General features: G+C 35.7%; 1 protein-coding gene across 1 annotated transcript in view; it reads right to left on the bottom strand.

The window, feature by feature from the left end:
* Nucleotides 1-15,341, bottom strand: part of LOC128996886 (protein lin-31-like) — a 45,116-nt gene extending 29,775 nt beyond the window's left edge. Inside the window, exon 1 of the mRNA XM_054422413.1 lies at nt 14,571-15,341. Within this exon, the coding sequence (XP_054278388.1) occupies nt 14,571-15,231 (661 nt within the window). The 5' untranslated portion in view covers nt 15,232-15,341. The remainder of the gene's footprint in view (nt 1-14,570) is intronic.
* Between the last annotated feature and the right edge of the window lie 730 nt (nt 15,342-16,071).

Below are 16,071 nucleotides of genomic sequence, written 5' to 3'. Positions count from 1 at the left end.
GCAAAAACCCCATTATCTAACATTTCGAAATTAACGCTCCAACCGTGGTTTCCACAGTCCACACAAATCTACAAATATACACAGAAAATAGGGGTTTTTATTGAAAGAAAATTATATTAAAAATTGTGCATAATATACTTCTTTTTTAAATTTAACGTTTGGCTGAAGAGAATAACAAAACAGTAAACGTTTAAATTGAAACAAAACTCTCTAGATCAAGAAATAACTCATTTTAAAACCACCACTCCCAAAATAATTATTCAATATTCCAGAAGAGGTAACAACCTACTAGCGCTATTTAAAGCGTCAACCATCAAAATCAGTTTGGCTTACCGCAAACCGGTAATCAGGAGGAGCTTGATAATGAGTAGAAAAACAACAAATTGACACAGCGCTTCACACCCGCTCCCCACTTTGCACTCATTATGAGGGGGAGAGTTGTTATTTTTGATAAATATATGAAAATGAGGATAAATAGATTGAGCAAACTAAACATCCCGACAAGTGAAGAAGATTACACACTCGGGACCGTTAATAACGCCTTGAAGACGGGTAAAAAAGGTTAAAACGGGGGAAATAGCGGCTAATGCGGCGAACATAAGAGCCGCCCAATTGGCCTGGAACTGGTTTGACTGTTGCGGCTAGAGGCGGCTGCGGCTGCATTAGCAACACCCCATTACCTCTCACCTTAGTCGGCCGCTCTACACTGCAGCTCTCGTTACCAACAGCTTACTACAACTGATACAGCAACATTGCTGCGGATAGCAACTACAGCGGAGTAGCAGCATCAGAGAAGTAGCAACACCCCATTACCTCTCACCTTAGTCGGCCGCTCTACACTGCAGCTCTCGTTACCAACAGCTTACTACAACTGATACAGCAACATTGCTGCGGTTAGCAACTACGGCGGAGTAGCAACATCAGAGGAGTAGCAACACCTCATTACCTCTCACCTTGTCGGCCGCTACACTGCAGCTCTCGTTACCAACAGCTTACTACAACTGATACAGCAACATTACTGCGGTTAGCAACTACAGTGAAGTAGCAACATCAGAGGAGTAGCAACACCTCATTACCTCTCAACTTAGTCGGCCGCTCTGCACTGCAGCTCTCGTTACCAATAACTACAACTGATACAGCAACATTGCTGCGGATAGCAACTACAGCGGTGTAGCAACATCAGAGGAGTAGCAACACCCCATTACCTCTCAACTTAGTCGGCCGCTCTACACTGCAGCTCTCGTTACCAACAGCTTACTACAACTGATACAGCAACATTGCTGCTGAGTGCTGATAGCAACTACAGCAGTGCAGCAACAATAGCTGTAGAGGAGTAGCAACATCAGCTGTAGAGGAGTAGCAACAACAGCTGTGGAGGGGTAGCAACATCAGCTGTAGAGGGGTAGCAACAACAGCTGTAGAGGAGTAGCAAAATCAGCAGTAGTGGAGTAGCAACAACAGCAGTAGTGGAGTAGCAACACCTCTTTACCGTATGAGAATTAATCACTTATGAACTTTTTGATATCTGTCTTTTTCTAAATCAACTACTATGTTGTGAAGTAGCAACTATAGCTGAAAAGAAACATTCTGTAAAGGAGTAAAGCTAGAGTATGGCAGAGTATAGCAATGTTAGCCGCTTCGGTACTAGACAAAACAGCAGATATTGTAGTTTGGCAATTGCTATGAGTTTAGTGGCTGATAAATATACTTCAAGGAATATCAACGATGGGTAAGGAAGAACCGGAAACACCAACCATAGAAGAGAAAGAATCAAGATGTGATCAGTGGCAACAAAGTACGAGAAGAAACTCAAGGAATAATCTTCTGCAGGAGAAATTCTTATTTAGATTATACAACTTTTTGTACGGAGAATAGTTGCTATAGGGTAAACTAGGTGTAGAAGTTTTGGTACTAAAGAAAACAATTTGGAAACTAAAAATTAAATGGTTGTAGTAACGAAGTCAAATATAAATATTGCATATGATTTCTTTTGAGACTGATGCATTCCGTATAAGTTTTGCCTGGAACTACTGACGAAGAACCATAATATTTTTGGTTAGGTACATTCTGCTTCAATACTACTAGAGCTTTTGGATTTGAGTCTCGACCTTTGTTATTTTCTGAGTGATTGTGGTGATGCTTAAGAAACTCACAGTACTAAGAAACTTCCTGGTTATCATCCGCCTTAGGGGGTTTAGGGCCTTAGTTTAGACCATGGGGTTTAGACATTTCAAAACCTCAAACAAAAAAGGAATCTTGAGGCCTGGGCTATAGCCTTTCTTTATCAGCAGTCAAGCCACCAATCAACTGTTGAGTAGTAAATATTGAATGACTGAAACTCAATTTAAGTAGTAGTATACTGTGGGCTAATGCCTGCTTAAGATATCGCTTATTATCGACCAAACTTGTTAAGAAGACTACATGTGTTTAGGATTTGACTTTTGATACACATTGGAATATTTCTGCATTACTTGTCCCTAGCTGATTCCTTACTCCAAAGATTTGTAAGATGAGGTCAAAAGGAGCCTACATCTGTTAGTTTTGAAAAAATAGTGGCTTTTCGTGAAGATTTTTAAACAAGAAGAGCTGAAACTAGAGAAGATTCAGTGAGATGCCACAGGATATACACTATACCCCATGTTTACTCTGTTGTGGTAATAAAAACACTGTGTTTAAAAGATTTGAATAATCTTTTTCACTGAAAAAATAATGTAAGCTAACCTGACAAGAGTTTAACAATTCTTTGCAAGTAAATGTAAAGAGACGTAGAGTATTTTATGAAATGAAAAGATCGAAAACTATGGAAGGGGAAGGATCGCTTGAAAAAAAAAACAATTTGATTCATTTGACTCATAAGGGACGAGGATTTTTGTGTATTGATCATTAGAAGCCTTTTTTCTGATTACGGAGCGAGTTAATTCCTCGGCATATCCACAACAATTTGATATTTTGAACATCTTTACTATAAGCACCTCTCTTATTAAACTTTCACTTTAGCTTATAGATTTCCACCAAACAGAATACATGAGAAATCCATCGTACCATCGAGAACAAAGACTTGGTTGCGCTACAGCGCTGCAGCGTTGTTGTGACGAGCTATAGCAGTTTCCAAGTGCCGCTATAAAGTCAGTAGCCGCTTTAATTGTTTTACAGCGCAATCTCCACCGCTTGTTACCCATTGTGCCGACAGCTGTAAAACATCTGTTTTGCAACGATCATCGTCACTAGAAGGTGTCAATCTTTACAGTGCGGAGCGCGGATTTGCCAAGGGATTAAACTGTGAAAACTGTAAAATATGCGTTCGTGATTGGAACTGTAGGGGAAACGCAGACTATAAAATTGAAGTGTTGACGATCAAAAATGTTTTTGTTTTATGTGGGAGTGTGCCGATGTAAAAGTGTTGTAGATAAATAGTTTATTTCATCACTAGGGCGTAAAGTGAGTCTTTTCGATCCGAGCTCAAGTTTAACGATTGAGTCGAAACTGAGGTCGGAAAATAAGCGAGGTTGGAAAAGACACTTTCGACCGTGTGATAAACTATATTATTACAAACTATCTTAAGAAATTGATCCATCACAAATTCTTATCCCAAAAATATTTAAAAAAATTCTTCCCAAAAACATTTAAAACACAAACCACGCTCCAACCAGATATCCATCCTTAATATCAAACATAAAACATAGCGAGAAGGCGGTGCTACTAGAACCACTCCCTATATTACGCCTAAACTATATATTAAATATTTATAAAGCCTCTAAAATATTACCCCATCCGAAAATAATTATAACAGTATTTAACACCTGGAAGGTAATCGAGTCAGCAAAGGCACCGCCTAGTTGGGGCGTCCGCCGCAGTGAGCGCTATCGGCGACAAATGACTGAATAAATTGGGAAAGATAATTGGAAATCGGATCGCGAATTTATTTATAATGACAAAATTAATCAACACAAACGCTGGTAGTTAATAGAAGAGATAGGCTTGTGCGGCTCCTGGTAGCCGAGATGTATTTTATTGGCGGGGAGAATCTCGGTACGATCGAAGTGTCTACTGCACCGTGTGATGTAGTATTTATGCACTTTGGTGTCTGTAGAGGATTGAATTGAATTCAATTCCAACTAGACTTTTATGTTTGTGAGATATTGTTGTGCATAGTTGGTGGTGTTTGAGTAAAGAATGTATCTTTGAAAATAAGTGTTGGTAATACCATAGACAAAAAGAATTAAATAAAGACCGTCAGCTGTGCTGCGGTTTAATTCTTTTTGTCCATGGTAATACCATCTATGTGGATCAGCTGTTGCCAATTTTTCACTAAAAACTAATGTAGTTGTCTGAGCCAGTCACAGATTGCTCTAGTGTCTAAAACTCTATTTGTACCTTATTTTTTGTTACTGACATAGTTTCTGGGTCATAACAGTTGCTATAGCTCATAATAAGTCATTCCATCAGTTTGACTTGGTAAATACCATCGTGTAATCGGCAGAAATCAGTAATTTATATCAGAGCAATCTGTAGGTGGCTCATATCAACTAAAACAAATTTAATTACAAATCTGGCGACAACTTTAACATGGGGATGGAATTTCTAAAGGTAATATCTGAATTTATTTAGGTTAAACGTCACCTTACTGCCAAAATTATGATTACTGAGAAGTCCGTGAACGACACGGAAACTAATTTGTTTCAAATGTGTGTTTTTTTTCTCTTAATATTATATCAGAGATGGCAATGGATGGGAAAAGTGAATTTTCAACTATTATTTAGAGGTTAAAATCAAATGTGAAAAGACTTATTTACAGATTTTCAAAATTACTTTGTAAATACTTAAAGAAACAGTTACAGCGTTTTAGTTCATCCAGGGCATAGTTTAGATCTTTGTGGATATTTTACAGATTATTTCAAATCGATAAACACTTTAATAATGCCAGGAGGTTATTTTTTGTAGGATCGTGTTTACGTGGTAACCAGCCAGCGGGTGGAACCCTGTTAAATACGATTAAATTCCAATTTCACCTACACTTTCATGGGTATAAAATATATCAGTACAATATCGATATGTAAGGTTTAAGTGGTGTTTGAGTGCAGAATGTAGTAAAATGGTTTTTAGTAAGTTAGAGTTTGTCATATTTTAACTGATTTATATCAAAACTGTGCTAAAACTGTCACCTTACTGGAGAAAAAGTGAAATTTAGTGTACGGTTTTATCAACATTTGTTTATGTGAAATTGCGGAACACTATTGAATTAAATTTTCAATTCCAACTGGACTTTTATGGGTGTAAGTTATTGACTTACAATATGTATGGTTTTAGTAGTGTAATGAAATGCGTTGTATATATGCTTTGTACTCAAGTTGAATACATTGTATAAAAAGTATATTTATTCAAAAACTATATACCTAGAGGGGTGGTTTATTTTTGTCTTTACAAACACAATTCATTTAAAGAACCCTTTACTTATTCACGCTTTGCATATTTTAGCTATTTAGACACACGACTTATATACGAGCACGTTTTAAAAGTTGATAAACTATTGACGTTGTGGTATTATAAAAGGGTTTGATGATATATCTTGGAACTTTAAGGCTATTTCATCTGTGCCATTTAGACCACAGCTAAAAAGTATCCTCAATTACCAAATTATTATTTATTATCCAAAATAAACTTATCACACACTTTTTAAAAAAGTTCTATATTTCGGCATTAGCCTTCTTCAGGAACAAACAAACAATAACAAACAGCAAATATTAATTAATTAATATGTCTATAATGATTTAACCGTTTGGCAATATTATGATGAAACAAATTATTATTTAAAAATTTAATCCTGACAAGTCAGTAGCTTTATGATGGTTCGAAAGTGGTGGGCCCAGCTGTTATTTGATAGGGTTATGGTCCCAGCTAAAGAAACAACTGACCAGTTAGTAAAAGAGCCATAAGCATCTTACTTCATTCTACACCTATTTTGCATTCATTCAGCTTAAAAAACGTACTTGGTGTGGATGCTGTCTCAAAAGTACAATGACATCAGCTGTTACTTTCATATTAAACACAAGCCTTACTTACTATGAAATCTAAAATTAAGAAAATTTTCAAAGATTCCTACGTGTGTTGCTTGTTCCTCCACGGGCTGCTGGCGGCGGCGGTGCGAGTCAAAGTCAAAAGCGCGGTAGACGAGAGCAATGGAGTGTGAAAATCGCGTTTTGGACCCCGAGGCACCAGAACCATGTAGCTGGTCACTCACATTGATGACGTCATCTTTACATGCCAGTTAGCTGTGATGTAGAATAGTTAGCAACATACAACTATAGTTAGCAAGAACATTTTGTCGCAACAATGACTTAGGGTATTCATGCAGTAGCAGTGAATATGTTTTAGATTGCTTAAAGATCAATGTTGTGACATTTTTTTAATTGCCAGTGGTATTCTGTATCAGTACCCTCTATATAACCATTTAGTTGGTATTTGACACAACTGTTAGTATTTGAGCCAATCGTAAGGATGGGTAAGGGTGAGATCCCTTATATAGCACTGATACTGACTAGTGACTAAGATCAATTTTTGTATTAATCTAAGATCATTTATTAACCACCCAATGATCAAAGACAACTGGTTCAGTCTGGAATCAACGAACAGCTACTGTACTTTGTTCATGGTTCGAACCAGCGATATTCTGGTTACCAAGCAAACACTAAAACAAACCAACTAGGCCTACAAGTGTAAGTGATGGTGAACAACCAATGAACAGTGATGGTGTAAGGGAATGCTAAACAATGTAAGCTAAAGTTTTACAGCAAGTTTAAAACTCATAAAAAGTATTTCTCCAACGTACTACAACAATAGTATCGATTGGTTGCAATACAGTATTTAAAATACAAATCTTCGTGATTCACGCAAGCATACAAATTCTGTGGCAACAAACATTCAAAACGTGTTTCAAATGAGTTTTAAGAATGCATTAATGTATGACATTCGTAACCAATGAGTAAAGTTAAACCATTGTCATCAAGAGCTCGTTACTATGTGTCCATATCCTCTTAACTTTAGGGGAGTAGTAGAGGCGAAAAACATGAGTGGTCCAAGTACTGATCCTTGTAGCTGCCGTAATCAGATGTTTTTTGAAAATTAAAACTGATTTATGCATTAACATCATGACTAGATCATTGGTTGAAATAATTCCTTTCAAAATTGTTTTTCTATCTTCGTTTAGTTTGCAGGTAGGGTTAGTTTTTATTTATTACTTTAATTTACTGTGCTAGGTATTTCATTTACTTTTCAGGATAAGTTGTTTGTACCTTATTTTTATATTGGAATTAACAATAGTTTGTAGTTTATATTTTATGTTACCTGTACAGTGTCCTATGTAACTTAATTTTTTGGTTTGTAGCTGACATTACAGTAGTTGGTGATTTTCGTCAATGTGGATGATTTTACTTTGTAGCTAAAGAATATACCAGATTGTAGCATTGTGATGGTTTGAAATTTAGCAATGGGTCGGCTTTTCCATACAACTTTATAACCATTAATATCATTAAAGATTAAAGGTGCTTTTATTATCACGATTATTATTATGATACTCAAGATTGTTTTACGTAAAAAAATTCTTCAGTAAACGTTTCTAAACATTCCCACCACTGTTGTCTATGCGGTTTTCAATGATAAAAAACAGGAAGGACTAAAGTGTGTGTTTCAAACCACAAAATGTTGGTTTCATTTCTTCAACGTCTGTTATGTAGGTCGTATTCAGATAGTTTCAACGCTATGCCATTTTACTCATTGTATGCTTTGAAAAAAATGTGAATATATCTTTATTATCTGTATATTAAACCCTAGACTCTGGATAGAACTGGATGTTCCGTTCTCATATTGAAGTTATCGCCTCAAAATATACATTGAAATTAGCCTCAGGCAGATTCTACTGATGTAAATTTAATGATTTATGTATAATATGAGGACTTTTAAACTAAGGCAAACTGATACGATTGTGCAACTGATTGGCAAAGTGATTATTGTAAGCTATAGCTTCTTGTTTAGCTTTAACTATCTCAGAAACAAAAAATAAGCTATAGAATGTTAGTCACTAGCGTAATCTGTGACTTGCTCAGAATTAATTCTCTTTCTGAATAACAAATTGGTGACTGCTGATCCATATAAATAGGATGTTTAGGCCTACTCCATCATCCAAAAGCCATAAAACATAAAATAATTCAAAGCTGCAAACCCCAAAAATAAATTGTGGGTAATGGCACACTCAAGCGTTACAGAGAATAAACATAATTTGAAATTGTGTTTATTTATTGTTGTTTTATTATTTTATTATTCATTGTGACCCTTGGTTGGAATATATTATTGCATATATATAGTTGCAAGTGTGATAGTTATTTAATTGATAAAATAAAATGATTACCTTATCCAAACACAGTTGTTGGGATGAAGACTAGATTAGTCCCTTAAAACTTCGTCAGGTCATTTTGGATGCAACCACATCATCAATGTGTTATATACATTGTGGTATGTCAATAGATTCTTTAAAAGACGCAATCATAATAAAGAAACTTGTCATTTTGATAAAATAATTGAAATCTACAAAGCTAAAAAACTCGATACATGTAACATTTTAAATGATCAGATTTCTTTTTAGTCAAATATTATATTTGATACATATATTGACAAGTTACAAAATCAAAGTAAAAAATAAGAAGAACAAAACAAACTGAAACACAGGTGGCACTGGAGAGGAAAAGAAACATCATGATTCAGTCGGTTATATTTGGTCATTGGCGGTGATAAGACTGTGCTGGCCAGCCTGTACTGTTAGTTCTAACCAGTTTTTTTTTTTTTTTTTTTTTTTTAATTCCATTTTAGTTCCTCTACCAACATGACATGTTTCAATTATTGTGATGGTGACAGTCGTTTAAAGAATCTATTGACATACCACAATGTATTAATAAATTGATGATTTGGTTGCAGAAAAAATGACCTGACGAAGTTCTATGGAACGAAACTATGTTGTTTGGACAGTTCCAACAACTGTGTTTGGATAAGTTAATCATTTTATTTTATCAATTAAATAACTATCACACTTGTAACGCTATTTCTATCTAAACATAATAGCACTAAATTACATTTCGTCCTGAAATTTAATGGTTATACATTGAGTTAACCGATTTTAGTTTCTAGGTTAGTAATTAATTATGGATTCTAAAGAGATCGGCCCAATGTTGTAACAAGTAAAGTTTGGACAGTTTAATTTTAAAAGTTTGATCGGAGTTTCTACATCGTCTTGTACCTGTGTAGGCATACTAAAGCTTGTTTAATGTTTTAAAGTAAAATAGGTTCCTATAAAAATTTTAAAAACAAAAATGTTGTAATTGTCTTGTTATTTTCTGGTTTTAAGAATTTGTAGATGAATTACGTCAACATAGGCACTATTGGTGGCCACTTACTTAAAAGATTAGCAATTAATTTGAATATTAAACTAAAATATATTTACACTTTTTTGAAATAATAATATACACACTTTTCAAATTAAAGGATCGAAACGCAGCTTGTATTGAATAAAAAAATATCACAAGTTTTATGCATTGTTTTATTATTATCAAATAAACCTAGGAGCTTATTTTAACCCAAAGTACCAGGAGGCCGAGCTTCGCTCAAATTGAATTAAACGTTAAATAAGTTGATTAGCTAAATTAAAGATATTTATTATGTTGCGGTAATCAATGTGAACACATTTTGGATGATAAAAAGAACACAATATAATACACCTTTATACATATAAATATGCAATAAAAAGTATATTGTAGGGCGGAAAATGGATTTTTCCTAGCCTTGTGACCAAGTGCTATCGATTTCTTGAGACCAAATACTCCATATTAAACAAAAATTAAAAATCCTTGGACGAAAAAATAAAAGTTTGTCCGTACACGCGCTTGTTTTAGAGTATAGGATAAGTGAAGGATGAGTGTAGAATGGAAATGATCTGTGTAGCTTTGTTAGTGAAAAATATCAGCTGTTTCATTAGCCAGGATCATTTATTCAATTAATCATTATGATCAAGGAGAGTTGTGTCCAATTTCGAGACGTCAAAAAGCAACTGACTTTTCTCAGGATTGGTTTGGCAGCCTTTTGATTGTTAGGCAAACACTTAAACCACTCAGCTACCCAGTTCATTATTATCCGATTATGTTAAAATTGAGAGTGTTTTACCAGGGCATTTGGTTTTTGTAAAATGACATGACCAATGCATGTATATGTTATTTTGGTTAAATAAATGACTTATTGACTTATTTGGTTGAGTTGTTCATTTAGAAAATAAACAACGGTGTATAGAGAAAAGTAGTTTTTAATTTTGATTTTTGGCTCTAGCACAGAATAAATAATACCTCACCAGATATTCTATGTTTATAAGTAAATTATTTCGGTGTCGTTTTTAATCATGTACGAGTAGCTTTTAAAAATTTTGTGATTATTTGAGGAGATTGTACTAAGGACGTTTCAAACACTCAAGGTGTAGCATTTGTGATTAATTGATTGGTCTCTATGGAACTAAAAGAAAAAATAATTATTCTACTCTATCTATCCATTTATGTACATAAAACATCGTCATTCGCCTATTGGGTCTGATGATGATTGGAGTGTCCAATCGAAATCGATTACCACTTACCATCTTTTTTGTATATTTACCGTCTTGTGAGTAACAGTGTAAGCGTAAATATTGTTTTAAGTGTTATAAGACGTATCTTTAATTTACTTTACTTAAAAAAATTAGGAGTTATTCTTTAACATCGTTTTTTTCAGCTATCCTACTTAACCATTTTTACCATCGAGGTGTCATTATAAAGCCTACTAGTGTACCTGGTGCTCGAATTCAAGCAATTGCGAAGATCGCGCCACTCATCCTACACTCATCTCCATTCATACTTGGCTTAAAATGCCTACTTTTTATGGTCGCCATTTAATTGAAAAGTAAAGTAAGAAGTATTACAGGCGTTATTTTAAAACGAATAACAGACATAATTTCCGACAGTTTCAACTATACAGTACACGTTTTTTTCAAATTGCAACTAAAATATTAACAGCAATTTAATTATCCAGCTGATTATAATGTAAACAAATGTGTTCTTTATAATCATAACATGTGAACTTAAAAAGCCACTGGGACAGACCCCAAGGGACTTTTCCAATAATGTAAAGTCATTTTGCAAATCTACACACCTAGACGAACATTTTGGCATATAGTATGTGGGGTTAAATCTTAAAACAAAAAAGCCTTAATGTTTACAAAGTTCCATGTAGCGTATTAATAGTATAAGATTGGCCAAGAGTGAACGAATGATAACGAAACAGGCAATTCCCTTGAGCGCATGGCCCACCTTGCGTTTCAATTATATCCAGAGTTCACTTTCAAAGATCCATTGTTGTTGACAAACTTCCTGTATAATGGTTTAAATATGAAATGTAATCCAACAGCTGGTCTTTCAACTGAATGTTTGCCTACAATCAGAATGTAAGAAGAGACAGACGAAGTTTATGAAAATGGATTTAATAGGCTACTATTGTATTTTTATAATTGCAGCCTGATCGTAGGTAATTCACTCTTCAGTCTTCATAGTGTAGATCTAGATTTAAAAAGGGTATTGCAATATAATTTTACATTAAAATTAAGTTTCGACCCCTATTAAACACTTTATTCGCGCATGGTCCTTGTTTACATTTTTTTAATTACATTTGGATTCAAAATTTAATTTTATGAACTATTTTATCTCACAACACTGGTTGAACAAAATCAAACCTAATTTTTGTAAAACTCAGTGGTCCGGTTAAGTTTTGGCAATGAAAACAATAATGAGGGTTGCAAAGCACAAGTAAATCTACAACAATACTTTAAAATAAATATAAACCTTATGTTGAACAAGTTCGAACGCGTTTACCCTAATGAAATCAATTAGTACATACGATTCATAAGCAAGTAGACCTGCAGTGTAATTACAAACAATGGCGTATACCCGGCTTCATGATTATTCCTCTATGTAATTTGTCACTATAACCACGCTTCTCTATGCAATTAAACAGTCATTATGCTCGTTCCGAGTTTCATCGCCTAATTATGAAAAGCGAGCCGATTGTTTTAAATTACACTGATTACCAGCTGTGCCGTTTCTTGTGCCAACTTCGGTTCATGACTTTATTATCTTGCGAGGTCAGTTAAATTTAATTTGATGATGAATTTTTGTGTCTTTTACGGTTGTAACTGAAATACTTCTTTTCATGTTTTCAAAAGTATATTATGCAACTTTCAAATGTTATGATAGCGAACACTTTTTGGTAAAGTGAAATATAAAACTTTTACCAGTTTTTAGTGGTTTTAACGCATATTAAAATTCCTACCGTAGACTAAAACAGTTATTTTATAAATTAATTTGGAGAAAACATAACACTTTCAATTCTATTTTACGTTCGCTGTCTAGTTGCCTAAATTTACCATCAGTTATTTAACAAAGGAATTTAAAAAAAAAAATTAGTAAATTACAGGTAAAATAAAAAATGTGGTAAGGGTAACTTGTAGGATTTATCGTTCAGATGAAGTAAAAAGATAAATAAATAATAATTAATTCCTCATTAATTATTATAATTTTTTTCACTCGATAAATCTCAATCTCTCATATTATTATTACAGTATTATATTATACTCTTATATGAGCAATGTTTGCTTGTATGCTTGCTTGCACAAAGAATTATTGAAATTAGTTAAATTGAAAGTCAAAACTTTTTAACATTGGCCTTTTGGGTTGCTAAGTAACCATTATGGTTGATAAAAATAACAAGGAAAAGTAAACAAAAGACTTGTAAGTTGTAACATGTGTTCATAATAAGCCATCCACCCACAGTATACTAGCAAATTACAAAATACAGTACAAAAGGAAAAACATCAGTTGTTACTATTGAGCAAAGATTACACTGAAGATAACTCGATATAGGTGAAAATAGATCCATGTTCCGATCAAATACTGATTATTCAACTTGGTTCCCTCCTACCAAAACTTAATCCCCAAAGTTATCAGCTGTTTTAATTGAAACAAAATGTCAAAACAATGTTTATGCAAGTATAGACTATTATACACGAGTCACCTCTCGTCGACTGTAAAATAAAAGAATGTCTTGAAGATTGTCATCATAATAAATTGAAATTCCACTGAAACTTAAATAATAAAAACCAAATTAGTTAGTTGTTAATAAAACGTAAATTTCCTTTATACTGCTTTTACAATCGAAATAAATAACACCGGGTGATGGCTCGGTCCCCAGGTACTTCCTATTAAAGCACAGATAGAATAGAAGTTAGTAACAATCAGTCTGTTAATTTCCTGTTTCTAGGTAAACTGTAGGACGTAAACAAAGCACAATTAGCACTACAAACAAACAAGTTTTGTGGGAACTAAATCTAGACAAAGAGACTTTAGATGGATTGTCCGTGTAATTCTTGCTTAATTAGTCTCACGTGGTTTGGATTTGTAATCGTTTGTATTGTTCATTGTTAAATTCACACATCGTAGACCTATCTTGCAAGAAAAATGTCTTAAACTTTGCCATGAATAATATACAGTTACTGTGGAGTACTAAACATTATCATAGCTTTAAATGTAATGTTGATACTAATCAAAATTTTGTATCGACTTTTTTTGTAGAACGAACCCTTAATCAGTTCCATAACAGTCGATAGGGATGCGAATTACCTAAAGGAGATTATTTGATCGAACTTCAAAAATAGAAAATAGAAGACTATAACTTCTTCTTACAATAAAATCACTACGAAACATCTATTAGTATCGTATATTTTGTAGCCCCTGGGTGTATAAGAAATAGGATACTCTATCGTCGATGAGAACCAAAATAATTTAAGTTAATTCAAATTTTTCTATCAGCATACCTTAACCCTCATTTAAGAACCTACCTTTGTATAAAAAAAAAACGTTAATGATATCTGATAGCAGCCAAGTTCTTTTGCTTTGTACTTTATGGATTGTCCCTAAAATATTTGACGATTTTTCCATCCATCCCACAAATAGTACAATACATCAATATTCAAACTAATTTAATTCGGCTTACGGGTAACAAATCATAGATCTATTAATTTTTGTCCCTCATGCCGAATTGTATCATTGAATTACTTTATTGACAAAATATACATATAATTTGTTGCATACTCCCTAAAACCGATTATAATGTTAATTTTTTTTGCCGTCATCTAAGGCGTTTTCACGAGGTTTGAATCAGTTGAGTTTAGTTTCAAATACATCAACCACACGCAAGTAGATTTCTTAGAATATAACTAAGGACTCTCATACGATATAAGATAGTACTAGTATTTTAACAGTAAATTTCTCTGACGTTTGATTTTCTCACTAGTTGTTCAGGGACGTTTTCCCGTCTAGAGCGCACGACAGCGACAGCAGCTGTGTGATGCCGCGCGTGTCTGTTTGTTTCTGATCCGTGCCATTGTCTGGAGGCAGCTGGCATAACCAAACCACAGCAATATCAATCATAACGCAGGTGTACATCACAGTATCACTCACCTGTGGGAGTTGACTCTGTAGATGAGCAGGAGTTGTCAATCTCCGCGGCAGGGGGCAGCAGCGGTCCAACCAGCGGTGGCGCTAGGAGACCTTGCTGCAGGGCGAAGGCGTAGAGAGCAGCGTACCCGGGGTTGAACAAGGGTGCGACCGGGGGTAGGCACACCGGAGGGTAGTAGTGGTGGGGTAGCATCACCGGCGGAGCAACCGGAGGTATGGACGGAGTGGAGATGATGCTGTCGATGCTGAAAGACTTGCTGGCAGAACTTTGAGGAACTTTAGGAGCAGTCTTGGAGAGCGTGTTCTCCAACAAAGCCTTCTCGATTTTTGGCAACTTGAATCTTTTCCTTCTCCTCAAGAAGGACCCGTTCTCGAACATGTCCAGAGCAGCGGGATGCAGCGCCCAGTAGGCACCCTTGCCCGGACGGTCGGGTCGCCGCGGGATCTTGACGAAGCAGTCGTTGAAGCTGAGGTTGTGTCTGAGCGAGTTCTGCCACCGCTGCGTGTTGTGGCGATAGTACGGGAAGCGCTCGCTGATGAAGCGGTAGATGTCCGACAGCGGCAACATCTTCTCCGGGGAGCTCCAGATGGCCATCGCGGTCAGAGAGATGTAGGAGTACGGAGGCTTCTGGTCCCCGTAGGATTCGCGGCATGGTCGTGGCATAATGAATTTCAAAGTCTCGTTCACTGAATTTTTACTCAGTTATATGAGTTGCAATAGGAGTAGTTTCGTTCTAGAGTTCAAAATGTCTATTATGTCTGCCATTTCAGGGCGTACGCCACGGAAAAGGTTGACACAATTATATATTAATATACATGTTATCACCATAAGCTACGGGGAATTTTCATCATGTATTTTATTTCGTTATTATGTTATTATTTAACTTCAACTTTTAACTACGCACACCTAACTTCAAATCCCTCAATTACGAATGATACAATTAAGAAATCATTTCAACAATACCATAATCTCAAATCCGGGCTCGTTTTGGATGGATGCGGCTGAGCGGATCACCGCGCACTGACACTCGTGCTGTTTGTTTTCTGGCTTGTGATTCGGCAAACACCGACACTGCCGGACCAACCAGCCGCGGGACTGATCGGCGCGTTTGAAGTGTCGGCGAGGGTCTCGCGGGGGGCGTGGCCACGTCACCGCCGCGCGCTCCCATTGGTCCGCGCTCTCCAACAATGGAAGGCTCGCACGAGCCTCCATTTTGTCCCTCCCTCCCGCTTCGGGCTCTGCCGGTTTGTACCGATCTCTTTCTAACATGGGAGATTAATTTTCCAAATAAGTTTACCCCTTCTAAATTAACTGTCGCATCCTAGCCGCGCTATTTATGCGAGTTGCGGTTTTGCAATGTTGACCCGCTCAGTTACCGTCGGTTATGGATGGCCTCATCAACTCTGTATTGATTGGTCGCTCGAGGGGAGGCTCAGGCTGATACAACCTGTTTGTAACTTTACTTTAGGCGGCGGAACTTACACTGTGTTTGCATGCAAATCT

This window comes from Macrosteles quadrilineatus, unplaced genomic scaffold (assembly GCF_028750875.1).
Source record: "Macrosteles quadrilineatus isolate MER2022 unplaced genomic scaffold, UCM_ALF_1.0 Scaffold_6__1_contigs__length_79288215, whole genome shotgun sequence".
In the NCBI taxonomy this organism is placed as follows: domain Eukaryota; kingdom Metazoa; phylum Arthropoda; class Insecta; order Hemiptera; family Cicadellidae; genus Macrosteles; species Macrosteles quadrilineatus.
Note: the sequence above shows the minus strand (reverse complement) of the source record. Positions and strands in the feature narration are given on the sequence as shown.